The sequence below is a fragment of the Pseudochaenichthys georgianus genome, chromosome 16 (genome assembly GCF_902827115.2).
Source record: "Pseudochaenichthys georgianus chromosome 16, fPseGeo1.2, whole genome shotgun sequence".
NCBI lineage: Eukaryota > Metazoa > Chordata > Actinopteri > Perciformes > Channichthyidae > Pseudochaenichthys > Pseudochaenichthys georgianus.
The window spans coordinates 25,343,468-25,364,583 of record NC_047518.2 but is presented as its reverse complement, the minus strand read 5'-3'; the positions used below and the strand labels follow the sequence as shown (position 1 = coordinate 25,364,583).

The 21,116-nt window shown below is 40.1% G+C and overlaps 1 protein-coding gene across 6 annotated transcripts; it reads right to left on the bottom strand.

Moving 5' to 3' along the window:
• Window positions 1-1,705: 1,705 nt before the first annotated feature.
• LOC117461414 (FXYD domain-containing ion transport regulator 6-like) lies at window positions 1,706-20,866 on the bottom strand. Of its 6 annotated transcripts, none has more exons than XM_034103264.2 (10): window positions 20,598-20,864; window positions 18,302-18,361; window positions 18,125-18,151; window positions 16,651-16,674; window positions 16,400-16,423; window positions 15,235-15,309; window positions 2,324-2,357; window positions 2,182-2,219; window positions 2,054-2,090; window positions 1,706-1,956 (listed from the first exon to the last, which is right to left on the bottom strand). In XM_034103264.2, the coding sequence occupies exons 1-9, from the start codon at window positions 20,602-20,604 to the stop codon at window positions 2,083-2,085; spliced, it is 297 nt and encodes a 98-aa protein (XP_033959155.1). In that variant the 5' UTR covers window positions 20,605-20,864; the 3' UTR covers window positions 1,706-1,956; window positions 2,054-2,082. The 6 variants fall into 6 exon arrangements, with proteins under 6 accessions (XP_033959155.1, XP_033959156.1, XP_033959157.1 ...); XM_034103265.2 differs by lacking the exon at window positions 20,598-20,864 and adding an exon at window positions 18,562-18,650; XM_034103266.2 differs by lacking the exon at window positions 20,598-20,864 and adding an exon at window positions 18,454-18,522.
• Between the last annotated feature and the right edge of the window lie 250 nt (window positions 20,867-21,116).

Here is a 21,116-nt window from a genome sequence, read left to right as displayed (position 1 = left end):
AGTCACTTCGGTCTGGAAACAGTGTTTCTGCAAAAGAAAGAGAAAGATCAGTTACAGAGGAGAGAACAGTGTTACATGAGTTCAGCACCATGCACAGAGAGGTCTGCAGTTCCTCAGATCTGCAGCCTTGGCTCCACAACTCCTCAGGAGGATTTTTTTTCCCTGAGAGGAGCTCAATGCAGCATCTTTGCTCAGCAGAAAAAAAGATGCACCATGGAAAAAAAGTGGGTTACAGGCCAGCAGCAGGATACCCCTAGTATCATTACAGAAGCAGCAGAGGAAAAAAGGAGCTTGGAATGTTGAAGTAGTGTTTGAAAGGTGATTTAGAGTTTAAGAAGCTTCCAGAAATGATTGCCGTTTAATTTTTAATACAAAGATATCTAGTTTTAACCAGGACAAATCATTTTCTTTGCTAGTATAAGCGTGTTTCCAGACTACAGCCTGTGCCAAATTGAATATCTGGGCGTCAATAATGCGGCTTGCATGTTGCTGAACCCTCACTCCCCTGTGGATGAGCTGGCAGTCTGCATCACTTTCAGCCTTTTCTCTTTGCCAAAACAGACTCCTCTGTTTAAGAGATACAATTGATAAACATATTTACTCAAATGTATTAAATGTAGTAATTTATTAGCAGAGGATTTTTGAATTACAACTACAATTCATTTAAATGTGTCAAAACACTGATCTATCAGCAGTAAATTGGCTCTTGGGCCTGAAACAACAATGCAGCAGGCAAATAACTACAACGTTCAAGTAAAGTAAATATAGATAAATAAAATTACAAATCACAAAATTATCACACCTATAGGAACGAAACAAGTCAATGTTGTTCAACAAAGGCAATTAGTATAGCTTACAGCTGTTATACATACTTTAAATATCCTAAAAGAGAGAAACAATCAAACCTGTGGTGGCCATGGCTGCAGGAGATGTGGAAGAGCTCCGTCTTGCAGATATGTTGCAGGTTGCTGGGTTGCTGCTTCAGGTTGGATATGAAGCGAGGTGTAGCAGGACAGGACAGCATGTAGAACTGCTTCAGAGCCTCTGTGAGCGAGGGAGGGGCCCCCTGGTGGGCACAGCCCTGCATCACATTCACATCCATAAGGGTGGAGTTCTACCAACGAGGGGGGGGATCTATCAGGATGCGGACTACAACAAAAGGCAGTGGGAAGCACATGTATCCCACATTCTAAATAAATAGAAAAATATATATCTGAAATCTAAGGGTTGCTGTTAATTTGTCTATGACGTGGCTTTGCGCTAATAATCCCACCAGTCTCTTAATTATATTGCCTTCCCAATACATAGAAATGTTGCTTGCTTGCTCAAAATGCCCCAGTTTCTCTCCCATGTGTTATGCAGTGCAGTCCCTTTCCTGCAACACCAGGAGAAATAGCCTGCATAATGCAGCTTTTACATCCGTAGAGGATACCAGATTCAATATGGCTGAAAATCTGCCAATAAAACAGTACTAAATAGAGCGATAGGTACAATTAAGTGTATTTTTTTTAACCACATCCTTATCCAAGTGCAGCACAATGCAGCACATTAATCATTCACACACTCTGCTGGAAGCTACTACTGCATGTGTAACTGAAGTGTGTGCAGCGTCAGCAGAAACAGGAGTGCAGCATAGAGGGTTTTCCCTGGGCTTCTTGGAATGACCAAGAAAATTAAAAAATGATGCATAAAAAAAAAGAGAACCTTTTCAAAAATGTGTTTTATTATTTTGCATCAATCGTTAGGTCAAAAAATACAAATGAGAATCACACTATTGATACCATTTAAAGTTGGCACACTTTGTAGTAACAGTCTTTGATAATAAAAACATTTATAAAGAAAATATAACAAGCACAGTAACATTTTGAAATTAAAGAAAGCTTCTTGTGTTCATGGAAAGATTGTCCTCAGCTTTGATCAAGGTATTTGCTGCCATCTAGTGGACAGACAGTAGCACTGTGGAAAAGAGGTAGAGCATGAGTTTGATTTGGTAAAAATCTTTCAGCTTCCTTTTGTACAAAAATAGACTCAAAGCTGTTGATAACACACTGACTTCATCTCCACTGCTCTTTGCCTCTGCGTCTACTGAGCTGTAGAAATAATTGTTTAATTAAAATATTGTTTCAAACAAAGGCAATAGAATAGGTATTTCAGATTAATATTATATAAAAACATATTTACCAATTGGAACAGCTGTTTCCTCATCAGGAGCCTTCGGTCTGAGGAAAATAAGAAGTTAGATAGTCCAGCTGAAGGGATTTTTATCTAATATACAGAAAACCATTGTTTTTACAGATGAGAGTCTGATTTATTGATCACTAACCTTGGCTTGTCACTCGAACAGCTACATTTTTTGGCTGTTTGGGGAAAACACAAAAATATGAATCATACATGTTTAAAATGGCGACACAAACAACATGACAAATTCAAATAATGTATATAACTAAAACAGTCAGTGTTTACACATCGTCACCTTCTTAAACTAATGGCCTAAGTCATATTTGAAAGTTTTTCAAAAAACAGAAAAAACGTAACCAAAGATAGAATATATGATATATATTAATTATTTCACACAAAAAGGTTATGACAATATATGACTATTGACATACAAATAACACTGTCAATTGTGTAAAATAAGAGGATTAGATGACTTAGGCCAATTTACGAACATCTTGTTGTGACTTAGGCAATTTGAAACCTGACTTAGGCCTTATTACTTCTGAAGTAAGTGACTTAGGCAAAACAGTGCACTTCTCTTTCCCGCATTACTGTGACAGACCATGGGGCTGGGTCAGCCACTAACAGTTTAAGATGCTAGAGGAGCATACAGAGACTCAGGAATCAGAGGGCAGTTTGGCCATGGTTGGCCCTTTAATTTAATATAGCAAACTCAAAAGGTACAACTTAAATCACTCTTAGCTAAATAAAACAAAAGGCAAGTAAATCAAACTCCCCACTACTCCCTCCAGCTCTTCTTTGCTGTGTTTTTAATTGTAGCCAACCCTTTTCCATTGAAATCAGTTTCTCCCCTGAACCTTTCTCAGTCATCTTGGTGTGTGTGTGTGTGTGTGTGGCTGTGGCTGTGTGTGTGTGTGTGTGTGTGTGTGTGTGTGTGTGTGTGTGTGTGTGTGTGTGTGTGTGTGGTGGCTTTGTGTGTGTGTATGTCTAATTATGTGGCAAATTGTCAAAAAGCTGATGACACTCGAAGGGCATGACATGTTTCATGGACGGAAGGTCCTGAAACCTCCTCGCCTTGATTGGCAGAGTGTCAACTTCAGCAGTTGCAGCTGCCTGTTGATATTCCCGATATAGTTGGGAGATGGTTGTGTCCAGCTTTGCATTGTTGCCACTCTTTGGTGGAGATGTAGTTGGCGGGTCTGCCACTTGTTCGTCATGGTCGATGGTGTCTTTGTTCAGCCAGTGTAATGGTTCTTTCAGGGATACCAAGTGTAGAAGAAAAAAAGCTTTGCACACTTTAAGATTTGTTCCATCCTGAAGTTTCAGTTGATAGGAAAATTATGAACTGCGCCTGGATCCCTCACCAACTTTCTTTCTTTCGCTTCATGGTAACCTTTGTGATCAAAGTGGTGACGTATAACCGATGTTCTTCCCTGTTGTCCATTGACCAAACTTTCTGAAATATCCACTGCCTCTGCTCTTCTGTAATGGATTGACAGTCTCAAGTCGTGACTCGTTGACAGAACTTCGAATTGCAGGGAAGGCCCATAGCCTTTGCAGCTATTTCTTTGCCACCTTTGGCCTTGTATGCCATTCCTTTGAGACGTTTCTTCTTGGATTCATTTTGCTTCCATGTTTCTGGGCTGAGGTATTTATGTTGTTTCCTTTTGACCGTATTGTTTTCATACACATCCTCATGAGGACCATAATGTTCTGAAGTTGCTGCCAGACTGTCTTCATTTTCAGGGACAGAGGTCTGCTCCATCTGATTCAGGGTGTTTCTCAATGTCGAGTAAGGCTAATCCAGAGCTACTATTTCAAGGATACTACGTCATCGAGTCCCGCCGAAGGACTGTTCCAATGTCCAGGATCCTTGGAATTCTACCGAGGCAGCAGGGTTTCCGTTAGCCGGTAATTAACGGTTTTTAGCTGGTAAAATTTATTAAAAACCGGTAAATTCAAAACCTGCCGGTCAAAATGTCTGGTAATAATTAGGGAGGCTCCGATCGATCGGCCGCCGGTCATTATCGGCCGATATTCACTCTTAATAGTTTGATCGGTGCTCTCTATAAAGGCCGATCAGGAGAGCTGGATCTGATCGATATGGACATAAACGCGAGTGAAGTGTAACCGGACGCGAGAGAGATCAGATCAGCTGCTGAGTCTGACCGAGACACGCAGCTCTGCATAATCACCTGAAGCCCCGCCCTCTGTTTAGCGAGCTGCAGGAGCTGCGTGAGAAACTGACTGCTGTCAGGAGAGAGAGACATGTGTATCCTCCGCGGTCTTAAAATCCCCACAATGCTTTGCGCACGGACCAATTCCCAAAATCTTTGGCGGAAAATTTAAGGCGGGGCCTCTCATATGACGCACACCTGCACACTTGCTAGCCTGTTCCATTCTTCGTTCTCCGAAAGCCAGGAATGATTCTTGCCTAGCCTCTGATGGACCTGACTCGGAGGACAAGGAAGCGTCCTCGACATTGAGAAACACCCACAGTGTCTTGGCCTGGCTGCTCCACCTCTTTAACGACAGTCTCATTTTCATTGGATGATTCCTGATCGGTGTCTGAAAAGTCAAGTGCATGTCCCACCAAAAAGGAGTAGGCGTACGGTCACAACTGTGTGATCATTGTGAAAAACATTTTTGTAATTGCACTGTGGTCCTATGCATTAATACATTAAAGCTATTTAATGAATATTATTTGGCCAAATTCAGTTAAAAAAAACATTTAATCTTTCCTAATAAGATGGAAATGTAATGTGGAAAAAGGACAATATTAAGAATTAAAACAGACAAAGGCTAAATGTACTTTTCCTTATTTATAATTATGCTGTAATTGTAACCATTAGTTTTGAAAGATTAGATTAGTTTTTAGATGAGTCTTTATTGTCCCAGAGGGAAATGTGTGCAAGCTTCATGGAGCTACATTAGCTACAGTAACTATATATTGTGAAATTAAAAGACTAAATAACTACACAACATTTATAGCCTAGCCTATAGTATAGTAAACATCACAGCCATTTTGTAAAGCTTGTCAAATTGCCTAAGTCACAAGACAATGTGACTTAAGTAATTATCTTTTTAAAATATATTGCCTAAGTCACACTCTTGACATAGGCCATTATACTATCAGGGTAGGAACAACACTTTCTTTTCAATAAGGATGTAGGCAATTTTACCAGAGGTGGCCAGCATCAAGAAAAGATGATTTCTCCAAAATTAGTTTAAGAAGGTGACGACATGCAGCTTTATTGACGTGAACAGTTACATTAGTTTGTTTAAGTTTGCCCAAAACACAAGAGCCATTATGTTGAATAACATCCAGCTAACACTATTTGTACTATGTTAAAGTCTGGAAAATTAATGGAGATGCCGATTATTATGAATGTATATGGGATAGTTGGGATGTTTGTAAATGGTGATGTAAAAAGGTAGATATCCATAGACAGTGTCTGACAAAGATTTCTGTTACTGTTTTTAGTGAGCCCATCTGTGGCTGAAATACCCTTTATTGATGGCCCTGTAAAGCATAGCAGCTTTTGTGGAGTAACTTTATTACTATGTGTAAGGTGGGGGAATGCTGACCGCTATCTACTGTAGACTATGGCTAATACCTCACACAAGCCCACAGAATTTCTTTTAAACTATCACTTTAAGTTCACTTTCTTTCAAACTAAAAGCATAGTGTCTAGTCCAATGAAAGCATGTCAAATGTATCCAGTATTAGTATAGAAGCCCAGCAAGGCTTTATAATAGTAAAGTCATTGTCTTCACAAATACTGTACTATTTTAATTAAAAATGAAATGATGATGACATGGCCGTGTTGGTCTTATATTGAAAGAAGAAATATTAGGTGAAGCCAATTCTTGGCCTACAGAAGCGCTCTTCACACATGTGAGTAGTTTCATGTAGGTAGGTAGATGTTAAAATATAGAAATGATGATCTGCACCACTGAGGATTTCTGAGTGTTCTCACAGTAACATGCTTTTGCTATCTGAACTCTGGACTAAGACGTGTAGCTGCTAGTGTGCTAAACTGCTGGGAAATCCTAGACCAGGCTAGTGACCTACATTCTCTCAGGACTAAGAATAAAACTGTGAGAGTCAAGAAAGAAAACACTCCTCCTCCATTCCTTCACTTTGACACTGGGAGGCGCCAAAGGGTTTCTATTGCTATCTATGTTGTTTTAAATGCCCAACAGTATCCTTCCAGGGTTTATCCTATTTATGTTATGTTGTGCAAGAGCAGATTAAACTGTTTTTCCAATCAAATGTTTCTTCTTATTTGCTATTTTAGCAGTATTGTATGCAACCAGTTGTGGTTAGAGACTATATAAGCCAATCTGTAACTTTTTAAACCACCACAGACGTAATTTGAGAGTTACCTTTGGAGTTAAAAATGCTAAATCAGTATTTTAAGTCGAAAAACAGAAGACAGATTTAGCCAACATGTAACATGAAGGCTTTTGATTAAACAGTTGTCAACTACAAAACTATGTAGTTAATGACCTCCGCTCATTTCCAGTTGTGGCAGTATAAACCTGTTTACATTTGGAAACTAGATTGCTCCTTTCAAATCCAGTAGCGTGGCGTGGGTAAAAAATGAGGGGAAGCCAATAATACGTCCTTTCTTTTGGGTCGGGGGTGTGGTGGTCAATGCAATAACGTAACCAGATAAGTGATTACAGCACCCGGTATCATTTTACACACATTTGTATCATACAGATGCAGGACTTCTTACACACAACGGTTATCTAACCCAGGGGTTCCCAACCTTTATTGTGCCAAGGACCGGCAGATACATTAAAAAAATATCGCGGACCGGTTGTCAATTTTAACTGATTTTAATATTTACTCACCAGCAGGTAGCAACAGAGGCTCATTGTATGTAACAGCCTGAACAAATACTAGAACTTTATGCATCCAAAACATATTAACAACGTTTAAAAAAGAACCGGTGTCGTTTTTTGGTTTTTCGGAAAAACGGAAAACCAAAAAACCGACCTTATTCAGTTTTTAAACCAAAACGGGAAAACAGATAAATCAACGTTTTGGTTTTGTTTGTATGATTTACGGATAATCCAGTGATGGGAAAACGAGGAGAAGGCGCATTATGAAGGAGGTAGGTGTGTGTGTGTGTGTGTGTGTGTGTATGTGTGTGTGTGTGTGTGTGTCACTGGCATTTGTTTTCAGAAGATATTATGATAGTGACGTTCGTTCCGGTCCGACAGCATTTAGCACTACATCGAGATTAAGATTAAACTAATTTATTTTGGGAACACCCGCATATAGGCTACCTATGGAGTTAGCAGATGTGTGTAAATTACTGTTCATGGTCATTTGAAAACAAATGCCGGTGTCGGACAGACACAGGGCAGAGGCAGAGGCAGAGGCAGAGGCAGAGGCAGAGGCAGAGGCAGAGGCAGAGGCACACACACACACACACACACACACACACACACACACACACACACACACACACACACACACACACACACACACACACACACACACACACACACACACACACACACACACACACACACACACACACACACACAACACACACACACACACACACACACACACACACACACACACACACACACACACACACACACACACACACACACACACACACACACACACACACACACACACACACACACACACACACACACACACACACACACACACACCTTGGTGACTGGACATCTCCTTCATAAAACTAAAACTAATAAAAGGGGAAGTAATCGGGCAGTTCGATGTGTGTCGAGGTGTGTGTGGTTAACACGTAGCAGCCTGCAGTCACTCGCTGTTCTGATGAAGGTAAACACAGCGAAGGTGGTGCGTAAAAAGGCGGTGCGTAAAAAGGCACAGCTCTAGGCGCGGTGGTGCTGCACTTCTCAGAAGCGGAGTTACACGTCCAGCTGCCTCCTGATGCTGCCTGCAGCCATTTCATGAAGTGAAGGAGGTTTTCCTTCTATAAAACAGCTGCGGGCAGCAGATACCGTGAGAGTCCCGGACATGAATTCATAGATCAAGGGAGACTGGTTTACTCTCCTGTTTTGCCAATCCGGTACTTAAACAAAGGCAAGGCAAGTTTATTTATATAGCACTTTTCAACACAAGGCAATTCAAAGTGCTTTACAAAAAAATGAAAGACATTAAGAAAATGGCATTTAAAATCAGTCATTAAAAAGAAAAGCTAATAAAATAAACATATAGCTCTACACCCCTGGCCGACATGTCCTTAAAATGAAGTCCGAGTTTGAAATATATCTCAAATAATGTATGCACTGCCATTTCCCCACATAAACATAACAGTCTGCATTTAAACGGTTGTCTCCTGTGCGCTCCTCTTCCTACTTGGCGCATCGGTAACTTTCTCGTGCGCACAAGAGGCTGAGACCTGGGGCCTCATTTATAAAGGGATATACGCTCAAAAAATGGCGTACGCCAGTTTCTACGCATTGCGATTTATAAAATACTAACTTGACGGGAAAACATGCGGTCCTCCACGCAAACTCTAACCCATGCGTACGTACTAAGCACAAAAACGGGAGAGACGAGAAACTGCGACACCGTTGGCAGAAGGAAGAATGGAGAGAATTATGTGGAAATAATACAATAAATAAAGTGTTACCACTCATTTATCATATATGAAGAATTCATTTTCAAAAATTGATTAAAGCCAATCTTAAAATGATGAAACAAACGCCTGTTTGAGACTCCTCAGTGCACACAAAAACATAACTTGGAGAAATAAATAAATACGGATATGTTATTTAAAACCACCTTGAATATGTTGTGTTAATGTTATGAAATGTTTTTTCATAAATGATGCGGTAAGCAGGAGGACAGAATTACGTCTTTAACTGACGCCGTTTTGCATTTCTATAGGTTGTAGATACGAGCATGGTTTTATATACTATCATGTTTAATCGTGTTTTATGCCGTTTGCCAAGACTTGATAAGTCGCTCGTAAAACACAGGAGGTATGGAAACTAAGAACACCATATGTGGTAAATTGTACAGCAAATATAACAACACATTGGTTGTATTTCCTTTAACTGGTGGATATAGAGTTGTGGGGGGGGGGGGGGGGTTGAGATGCACAGGCTGCAGCGGAGACGTTGCACACAGTTGATCGACAGCTGGGACACAAACCACTAAATACAAACACATAATTCAGATCCAGTCGTCATGACTCCACTCCGGAGGGATTCCCCGATCATTTCTTAGTTTCTCATCAAGGGGGTGTCTCCTGTCCCCGGTACAAACACACTTCCTGAGGAAGGCTATGTGTATATTTTTTGTCATTAACCTTTTTCGGACCACTTATTTATTTATTTTGGTGACGATCCGACCTCCATGCTGCTACTCTGGTTCAAACTGCATCCACCAAACAATATGATTTATCTCGACCTCCCCACAATAACCAAAATCTCACACGGTGTGAGATGTCATTTTTAGCTGTTCCGTCGTCATTTCCTGCGATCTTCTTCATAAAGTCAGTCAGAATGAATGAATGGGCGTTTCTTTGACTATTTATAGGCAAATATGGGCGTTACGTGAAGCCCGCAAAAGCTGCACCGCATTTCGAGTCGATTGTGATTTATAAAGGGAAACCGGCGTAGGAAGCGCTGTGCACTTTCCTCGCCGGTACGCAATGTTTGGTGAATCGGAAAATGACGGAACATTTCTGTACCTATTTTTTTGGACTACGTAAGCAACCTTCCCACGTGAATCCTACGCACACCGTTATAAATGAGGCCCCAGGCTGAGCCGCCGAATCCCTCGGAACATCATAAAAGCCATTTTCAATGGTTATCTGGTGAAAGATTAACTAGGCTGCTGGAGGAAATAATATGACTGGTATAGGTGCGAACATTAAACACTTTTTGAAAAAAATATGATGATAAAATATTTGTATAGCCTATATTTATAATTCTGCAAATATTATGATAAACTCACAGCTATTTCGCGGCTCGGCCAACCCAGTCTCATAAAAAAAACGTGTAATAACTACGTTGGTCCACAACGTAGGACGTAGTATTTCTACAAAAACGCCTCTGAAATTGTAAGATCCCTACGTTTTTTTTCACCATTCATTCCAATGACTGGCGTCTATGTCACGTGATCTTCAAATTTCTCCCTGCAGAAAGAAAAAACATGGCCGAACTTCGTTTTATTCTCGGTGTAAAATGCCTATTTTAAAGTTAGTTTGGCGATTAAAATGCCTTTTGATGTCATTTGATGCGAGAAATATGAGTTGTTATTTCAGATTATGTGTGCAGTGGATGCACATGGTCTTTAGTTTGCTAGTTATTACCTATATACAGTCTATGGTTATTACGAAGATTACTTCAGGAAATTGTGTCTACAACGTTTTCATTGTCACCAAGGTGGTTGCTAGGGATGCTGCTATCGATATTATTTCTGTTATGTTGTGTAACTGTTTAATCTTTATTGCTACCCCCTTCCCCGTCAATGTATAGTGTTGGTCCACAGCGCAAACGTATTAGTTTAACAAAATCCGCATCTAAGATTGTGGCATAGATACGTTATTTTCCCCTGTGCAATTCTCCATTTACTCAACAATAACACATAATTATCCTTGTGTTTATTTATTTGTTTGATTAATAAACACAAGTTGGAGTCCGTCAGGACCGAGGGTCGGAGCAGCTCATTTGCTTTACAGAATATTACACCCGGAAGTAAGTATTCTCTCCGCTTCGCTTGACAAACCCCGTGACAGTCCTCAAGCTCTGTGATTGGAGAGTGTGCCGAGCATCGAACAGCACTTGAAATGGGATGGAACCACGGCAGACTGTCCAAAACCGGATTTGAACGGGTCCATCGCGTCCCCCCTCCCCCACCCCGTCCCCAGAACTACACATGCTGGCTATTGTGTTTCGCAACATGTTCTATGGCACGTCTCTACTGGGAGTTGTAGTTTTAAAAGACGTTTTCGTATTTCCCATAATAAGAAGTTGCCAGTATTAAACTGTGTACATCCCTGGAGGTTTAGGGGACAGGAAACACTCAAATTTAAAACATATAATTAATAAATGGGTGAAAATTGCTTGTGCCCATAATGGGCAGCATTAATATATACCCACATGCCAGCTAAGGTCAGAAGAGCTTTATTTAACAGCTGGTCTTATGTCTATGACCCCTCCTGTTGTTAATTGATGAGCCTGAAACATGCACTTGTCAAGGTTCAGAGGCACATTGTGCAAATATGGCAGTAGCCATCGATCATCTTAAGATAAGATATACTTTATTGATCCCAAGTTGGAAACATTTGCGTTACATCAGCATGTGTAACAGTTGTAAATATGCAGTGGTGTTTATTTGTAAATCATTTAGTATAATCACACAAATTCTGTGTTTTATATTTAATAATTCTGTGTTCTTTATTTATTGATTGTTCAATACCTGACAAGGCCGGAGATGAAAAACTTTGGTCGCAGGTTCCTCAACAGTGCATTACAAGCCTATCAATATGTGTGTACCTCCACCATTAAACTGTCGTATTCTGCACATTTCTTATACTATTTACATACATCTATAAGAGTATAATACATATGTATAATATCAGTTAAAATAAGTGCTTCAACATAGTTAACATTGCTGGAGGTATACTCAAAGTTTTTCATTCAATGCATAACTACACCGTTTGTGTATGATATGTCAATAAACCTTAGAAAATCTTGAAATCTTGAAAGGGATGTGCAAAATAGTGATTATATACAGTCTTTAATGAACTATTAGTAGAGAATAACGAGTAATGAATATACTTTATAGGGATCGTATTAATATCTAATAATAAAAATAATGAAATTCAATAACATGCTTTAACCACTAGGTGTCCCTTTATATCAGCTGTGCACCTTTATGGTGTAAATACAGCCTATCTACCAATTGGATCAAATATAAAAGTGAGCCGAATTAGTGTTGACTGTTGATACGGCAAGGAGACGTATTGTGTGAAAAGAAATGTAAGATGTTGTTTAATGGCTGATATATATATGATCCACGTCACGTTTTCAGTGTTGGCGGCAGTTCCTCATGTCTTCTCATCAGGGCTCTATAAATAGAGAACTACGGCAGATATGTAATATTTAATGCAGCCGAACCGTGTATTACAATGCCGTTATGTGATGACTTTCAAAGAGAAAAGCAAGCACACTCGGAATAAAGTGTTTTCGGTCTGTTTCCGGTATTTGTTTATGACGATGTGATGTGAGATGTGAGACTAGAATTGCACAGGGGAAAATAACATATCTATGCCACAATTTTAGATGCGGATTTTGTTAAACTAATATGTTTGCACTGTGGACCAACACTATACATTGACGGGGAAGGGGGTAGCAATAAAGATTACACCATTAAACTGTTACACAACATAACAGAAATAATATCGATAGCAGCACTAGCAACCACCTTGGTAACAATGAAAACGTTGTCTCGACACAATTTCCTGAAGTAATCTTTGTAATAACTAGCAAACTAAAGATCATGTACATCCACTGCACACATAATCTGAAATAACAACTCATATTTCTCGCATTAAATGACATCAAAAGGCATTTTAATGGCCAAAGTAACTTTAAAATAGGCATTTTACACCGAGAATAAAACGAAGTTCGGCCATGTTTTTTTTTTTCTGCAGGGAGAAATGTGAAGATCACGTGACATAGACGCCAGCCATTGGAATGAATGGTGAAAAAAACGTAGGGATCTTACAATTTCAGAGGCGTTTTTGTGGACCAACGTAGTTATTACACGTTTTTTTATGAGACTGGGTTGGCTCGGCAGTAACACCTCCGCGGCCCTGATCTAACCGACAGGTCCGCACGCACTCTCCAGACAAAACTCTAATAAGCATTCATTCACAAACTAAATCAGGAGACCTTTAACGTCTTACGTCCGATTCGCTCCTTTTTCCTCTCTGTACACAGCTCCAGTTTGGGCCTGTCATCAGATTGTATTTGTTGTTGCTGCTGTAGCGGAAGTTTAGTACAATTATTTTTGATTAAATACTCCAAATCTCCACCCTCCATAATTGCACTTGCTTGCTACTTTCTAACGGCGGTGAGAGTGGACGCTATCTATCTTATATCGATTCGATTTATGATTCGAAAATTATAAAAGTAGGGTAGACATGTGGATATTATCCGACTGAACAAAACGTGCATTTATCAAACAGGTTTGTTTTCCACTGACCTTATTTCGAACTGTTTTCCAAAATCCTATGGAGAAATCCCATTGCTTTTTTGTCGAGGGAAACCGAGCGCAGCTTACTTCCGGGTTTTAGGACGCGTCACTGCAACACTAAATTGATGCGATTTGATTGGATTGTGAGGCAAGGGAAGCTAGCCGCCTCTAGCTTCCCTTGGCATTGCCCTGACTAATCACAGGTTGGCAGGGGCATGACGTGAGCCTTGTCTGATTGGTCAATTCTATGGGCTCAGAACAGTCTCATAATACACACATGCACACAGAAGGATTCACACTTGTATTTCATGATCCGCAAAAGGATTCACACTTGTATTTCCGGATCCACACTTGTGTTTTTCAATGCACACACAAATGTGTTCCGTTTCATATACATGTAAATACAATCCAAATACAGAAAAAAGTCTTACATATGTATTTTTGACCCACATATTTGTTTTCCGTTGAAATCCCCTGAACCTGCAAATACAAACCGCTTTCTGTGCACGGATCGCTGTGCATTCGTGTGTGGGTTTTTTGAGACTCCCCTGACGGTCAGCCGATTCATACTTGTAATTGTTTCTATCTATAGCCAATCAGATGTCTCCTCAATTCTAAGCCAATCACATGAGTGCGCCCCCACGATGGTAGATTTCTTGCGTTCATGACGTAGCGCTTCATGTATGCATTTTGCGCAGTCCGGATCTGACAGGTCCATGGAGGCTGCCTGCAGGCGCTAATGTCAGGACACCTCCACTCTCAGTACAGTGCCACTTTCCGAACAGGAAATGCACGCTAATACAAGCCTTTATATTATTAAGGTAATAAAAAAACCCACACACGAATGCACAGCGATCCGTGCACAGGAAGCTGTTTGTGTTTGCAGGTGCAGAGGTTTTAAATGGAAAACAAATATGTGAGGATCAAAAATACATATGTAAAACTTTTTTCTGTATTTGGATTTTATTTACATGTATATGAAACGGAACACATTTGTGTGTGCTTTGAAAAACACAAGTGTGGATCCGGAAATACAAGTGTGAATCCTTCTGTGTGTATTATGAGACTGTTCTGAGCCCCTACAATCCCTCCATTTTCTTTCACCAAGGGAAGCGAATTTCGGCTGTCCTCCTCTCGCAACAGTGAGTGCAATCTACTGTTTCACCATAACATCTAGAGGGGAGCTGTTTCACTCTTTGTAAAATACTCATACTCAATGAGAATGGGGGAGAGACGGGCCGGCAGCAATACACAACAAAGAATTTCCGAAACTAAACTAAGTGTTTTTATTTAATTATTAAAATTAAAACTACAATCAGAAAAAACAGGGGAAGCCTGGCTTCCCTTGACCTCCAGGAGAAAACGCCACTGTTCAAATCCACTTTGTGAATTCAAATATACTTGAATCCTCTACTTATTTTTAATCATTTTAATTCAATGCCACAACTTAATAGAGAGCAGTTTGGAATCCACGGCAATCTTGACTAGCTGATTCAAAGTGTGATGGTCCAAATGATTTATTTATTGGATTTGGTTTCAGGGCTATGACAGACAGTAACAGCATGTACTGGCAGATGAGGAGGAACATTGAAAGGACACTGCACGTGATCAAAGGGATAAGGTTTAAAGAGCAAATTGTTGCGTTGCACGGATCATGGGAGTGAGTGCTGAGATTGTGCAAGGGGCATCAGTGTGCCTCCGTCTAGACCTCGAAGAAAAACAGGAGCCCGCTTGTTTTTGGGAGTGTGAGGTCAACTCACACATACAGGAATCACAGTGTGGCTAGTGGCTACACATCTGCAGCCTGCAGGTGGACAAACACTTACTGACAATGAGGACGATACCCAGCACAAACAGTACCACTGCAAACACAAGGCCCCCGATTCTCAGCGACTCATAATCTGAAATGAAAGAAGAAAAAACACTTTGTAACGCTCGTAGAAGGGCACACCGACATGTGAATGTTCTGTGATATCAAACCCCATGAATGCTAAAGCTTTTTGAGGCATTGGACAACATTTTTCTGCAAACACAGCGTTGCAGCCCCCCCCCCTAATTTTCACGGGACACCACAAATTCCTGTAAGCTGCAGTTACCAAAACTGTAAACACCATGGTCAACTTGGACTGTGGAGCTGCTTGTCCCAATAAGGCTGGATATAAGAAATATAAGGTCTATGTTTCCATTAATTGCAACAAAATCAAAGCAGTAGTAACTGTGTTCAAAGATATGAGTGCTTCGATCATCTTCTGTTTAAGATCTTACCGATAAAAAGAGTTGCACAGCTTGCAGCGATGCAACGAGCATTGCCTTGAGAATAGATGAGCTATAATAAAATGTGTTGACAAGAGTCTATAATAATTCTGTAGTGCAGCTGTTCCCAACCTCTTGTGACCCCTCAAAATAAAGTCCTATATACTTTTAATAAAGATTGTTTATTTATGAGGAATACAAGAGGGGTAAGAGATCATAAGAAAATAAATAAATAAAGACAAGACTCAGGGAGAGATCAAACATATCTTTGTGTAACAGAAATATTACTTTCTTTCTTTTAGCTGTTCATTCTGAGATATATCTTAGGGTACTGATCCCAGTGTTAGAAGCCTTTTCTTTAGTGCTCTTCAATGGGGCGGTATAATATGGTTGGAATGGCACAATATAGATAGAAAACACTTCCAAAAACTGCCCAATAAAATGTAAAGATAACAACTAGTACATGAATAAAAGTAGGTATTCATAAATCTCAATGCAGATTCAGTCATCCTGTTCACTTTAGCGCCTTAGGTGGACTGAAAATCCGGTCTGCGACGTAATGGGCAGCATTAGAAGTATCCGCAGTGGGACTACACCAGAAGCTTAGCCTTGGGGTGACTGTTTTCCATAACTTCTGGGAAAACAAGTGGAAAATGCAAACTTGTCTCAACCTCCCAGATGTTTCCTGTGTAGAGGGGTTAGCCATTCAAAGGCCGGGCATATCTGCTAAACACTCACCGTATTCAAAAGCACTGTCATAGTCTGGTAGGAGAGAACAGAGAGAGGAAACAAATGAGAAGCAGATTTACCCACTGACACACTTCACAGAGCACTCATGATATGACAGCTATTCAGCACTTTGAGGGCTTCAGTCATCCATCTAGTCATTAGCCAGTTTGGGGCAAGTGCCAATTTATACGCCAGCTAAAATGAGTATGCAGCTTATCTTAAATTTGACTTTTCTAAGCTTCTGTTCAAATAATACCCACCTTTGTCCGCATTTTCCGCTGAGGCTGTGAAAGAAAGATGGAACAATTCATTAGTCTTTAGAATACATTTGCATGGTGGTGTGAGTGCATGCCAGCAAATGGCTAAATCTATGGTAGTGGGGTAAATTCACTCTGCAGAGAAGCCTTAAAAGGGTGAGTATCTAACTCATTGTCTTTTATGTAAAGGTTCAATAATACATGACCATAATGGTATAAGAACACAACATTAAACACTGTATATTTCACTTGAATAACTTTGTTTATCTCTCGTGTATTCTGTAGATTGATCCGACCTGTCAATGTGATATTGGACATCATGGCCGAATTCATGTTATGCTCTGGTCTTCTTTTGAATCTAGTTAGAAATCATAGTGTACTTGGCCACAAGCTATATCACAGTTTCTTCCTCATGTTCATCAAGAGAACAACCAGAATAATTGAGAGAGACAGCTTCACGATGTGTAGTAATAAAGACAGAAAGCAGACGTTGTTTATATGAGCACTGGTGTTGAAGCGAGAACAATTATTTAACCTCAGAGCAGCTTATTGAATGTTACACAAATATTCTTCTACTGGTGCTATGCAACATTTCACATCATTAATGTGTTATTTATCTTTTTACAGCCCTCATTAAAATGTTCAACAGACTTTTAAATGTCAGCCAGTCAGGTAGTCTGGCTTATGTATACACTTTAACAACTGATGTACAGCAAATAGATCATCAGTAAACCAAGTGTTTCTATACTAGATGTTTGCCTGATGGAACTTATTCCAAGCTCATCAAGGCAAGGCAACATTAACTTTATATGCTAAAACTTGATACCCAAAAGATTTGTGTCCTTGATTCACACGATTCAATAAAGCCGGACTTGAGCTGTTTTAAATATGCATGATACATGAATAATGCGGAATAACATTTTTATAAAATCCATATTAGATTGAATGGAAATGAGAGGGCTCAAGTTAACTTTGGGTTTACTCCAGGCTGTAAATACTGTCAGTAACTTATTCTGTGAAGCAAAAACGCATATTATTACATTGATTCTGACGAGCATTAAAAGATAAAAAAGGACAGACTAACAGACCTGACACTCAGAGAGGATAAAAACCCTTCGTGTAGGCAAATCTGCTTAACATCAAGTTCAACTGATGGCAAGCAGCCGCGCAGAGGAATTAACCAAAGACCAGGACCTGCATTAACAATGGAAAACTTGGCAGCATTGTGAATAAATGATTGTTCAAACTGCCGTGTAAGAAAACATTTACTCTATTCTGACACAGCCTTTTCATAAAATGGAAAATATTAAATGGATATTATAATAGAAACACCACCACTGCAATGCTAACTAAAAGACGAGGCATGCCATGCACTTTTGACCCAAAAGAGCACATGGTAAACAGCCTTATTTAGCAAGTAAGCGTAATAAATCAAATGGTCGTGCATTTTCAGATGCTCTAAATGCAGGAAACTTACCGAACACCTCCCTGCCAAATGCTGATCCTGTTATACAGAGACATCAGCTCATTTAGCGTGGATGAACTTTAAAACACAATTTAAAGAAAGGGGAAGCAACTGAAGAGCACAACGCTCACAGTTTCAAAGAGGAGAAAAAACTCAAGTCGCTGAACTTTTTGTGAAATGGATGCTCACCGAGTGCAGGAGCCAGCCACGATCCAAACACCACCAATGTCACAAGATCCATTGTACCTGCTGGTAAGAAGAACAAAAACATTAGAGAAGTAATACATGTTTTGAACTGATCATGTAAAGGGCAATGAGATCACAATGTTTGGGCAGGCTACATGAATGCTGCTTTATGAGGGTAAAGTGCCAGGGTGTCAGGAAGTTGAGTTTAAAAGTGATTTAAAAATAGACTTTGTAAATCACTGACTGCTCTAAGACGAAAATACCTCTGCCTTGCTGAGAACAGAGGGATGCCTGTTGTGAAAATCTTAAGCAACTCCCCTCTAATACCTCTCAGAAGCAACCCAACAGCCAGTTTTGGTAAGTGAGGGGCGGACTAGTTTTTTTCCAGAACAGTGACTTGGGTGCATGGCATGCTACATACACTTATTAGTAATAGTAATTAATAGTATGGCATCCTGATCCTGGGTCAGACCAGGGTCTATTTAAGGCTCAGTGCCGCAGTACATGGGGCTTGGCAGTTGAGGGGTGCGAGGTCAAGCAAGGCTGGTGTTGGGTTGCATTTGGTCGGTTGGTTAAGAGGATGCATTTTGCTGGGTCATCTACTTTACACAGAGCGCACCAACTTCCTGGGGTTGTTTTTCTGTCTATATATTAACCAGGACATTCTACAAGATACTCTTACAGCCATGTGTTCACAGGTTAAGGCTCAACAAGTAAGTTGAGCCTTAAGTGGCTACTGCCTGAGATCGCATGCTGTGTTTTTATTAAATGTGCCAACTGCTAGGACTGTCTTAGGGAAGATGGCATTTAGATGCTCAGCTCCACTGTCTTGGTCTGCAATTGAAATGGAAACTGAGCAATCTGGTGCCACTAAATGTTTTTAAAGCTCGGTTGGATGCTACTCAATCGGAAGCTGTTGGTACCTGTTCATGTGGATAGTTATGTAAATTGTAAATACCTGTAATGATGCTGTCCTTTTGTTGTTCTGTTTATGTTTTGTATGTTTCATGCGGAACCTACTTGAGCAGGTCTCCCTTGAAAAAGAGATCAATGATCTCAATGGGATACACCTGGATAAATAAAGGTTTCAAATGAAATGAACAACTAGACGGCCACTCCTGATTGGTTACAATATTTGGCACAGTTTAAGATCATTGCATGACCAAAGAGCACTGGTTGCAGTTGTGTTATGTTTATAGCCACATTATTCCAATACAACAAAAATATAATGCAGGTACAAACAGTTTTAGATTCATACTCTCAAAAATAAATCGAAGCCATGGAATAAAGTGTTTTGCAATGCAAAGATCAAAGCCTACGTTGGCAGAGCCAAGGTTTCCCTCCCTGGCCTAGAGCACTGCTGGGGATTCATGTATGACTAGAGTGTGAACATGGAGCTGGAGTGGGGGAAATTGAACACTCCAACCCTGGGAGCAGGATTAACAACAAAGGGCTGCCAATCAGGTTTAATCAAACAAATACAGGGTGAGTTATACTAACAAGAACCAATCCAATAATCTTGTTTGTTAGCCTTCGATGTAGAGGAAAATAATTGTAAAATAGGAAAGACGCCCATAGAGCAACACTTTAAAAATGAATTGCCATGGATTATAATGAAGTGGGATTAACATGGACAGTTTCTAATTAAAGAGGGGTTGCTTATATCAACCGTTATAGACAAGTCCATATGAGTGCGTTCACAATTGAAACGCACATATTAGCTCATTAGCTCCTCATAATTAAAATTTGGGAATATAAAGAATGATCATTGCTACAGTTAAACCAATCTGGTTTTAAATAGTGTGACTCCTTTTCGAGTTCTCGTTGTTGATCTCGTCAATTAACGCGATAGTGTTACTGGCTGGCTGCACTGAGTTTACAGTGTGACAGAACAACTCAATTGAACCCTTTAAAATGGTGTGACATTTTGCGATCGCCAAAAAACAAAATGATATGGAAAATACGTTCACACAATCAACTTAATACTGCGGTCAATTGTGAACTAAAACACGTTTGTTTTTTGGGTTCAAATTACTGGAAACAACAACATGAGCGGTGTTCTGCTGCACGCGTAAAGTCAGAAAGTACTCAGTGTCATATTGGGGGTTGGATGTCATTTTCGTCTTAAACAAAAAATAAAACTTCCGACAAGACAACATGCACACAAACGTGTTTTTCGATTATTAAGCTGCATTTTCAACTGTTTACGCTCATCTCGCCGCACTCATATGTAAATTAAATTCAAGGAAATTCATTCATCATTCATGAGCATACATTTGGACATTTGAAATAATCTTACCTTGCATTAGCCTCCTTTAAACTCTTATGCGAGTACTCTCCGCCCGGTAAAACGAACTTTGCTTTGAAAAGTTGTCCACGTGTTACTTCAGCCAAGAGAAATACAATTGGGTATGCAAAACCTTATCCTGGAGCATGCAAATAAAATGAAAAGCCACTAATGGAACGGAATTATGTTGTGGAGATTGCTTAGTACTCGCTTGCACCAAGTAAAGCTCTGTTCCTTCTTGGTCTTGCCTCGGGAACAGTTAGAGTGAGAGTAAGGGGGGGGGGGGGGATAGAGAGAGAGAAAGTGTGTGAGTGCTAAACCACGAGTACTCCTTAAAGTACCTTGCTTGAGCTCCCCAGTGCAGAGGTAAACAGCATGAGGAGCTGCAGTAGGCTACAGGGCCACTTAGTAGAGCAGATTACTCCCATGTGGATCGGTGCACTGCCAGCACAGATCGTAAAACATGATTTTTAAATGAACCGTTGATCATGCTCATTTCCCCCCACAGCCAAATATAAGCTTGTTGCAACG

What these genes read in the sequence shown, in the direction of transcription:
- LOC117461414 (XM_034103264.2), bottom strand. An exon ending in GTGGCTGGCTCCTGCACTCG is followed by an intron (nt 18,152 to 18,301) that starts GTGAGCATCCAT and finishes TCTGTATAACAG; the next exon opens with GATCAGCATTTGGCAGGGAG. An exon ending in AGCGGAAAATGCGGACAAAG is followed by an intron (nt 16,424 to 16,650) that starts GTGGGTATTATT and finishes CTCTCCTACCAG; the next exon opens with ACTATGACAGTGCTTTTGAA.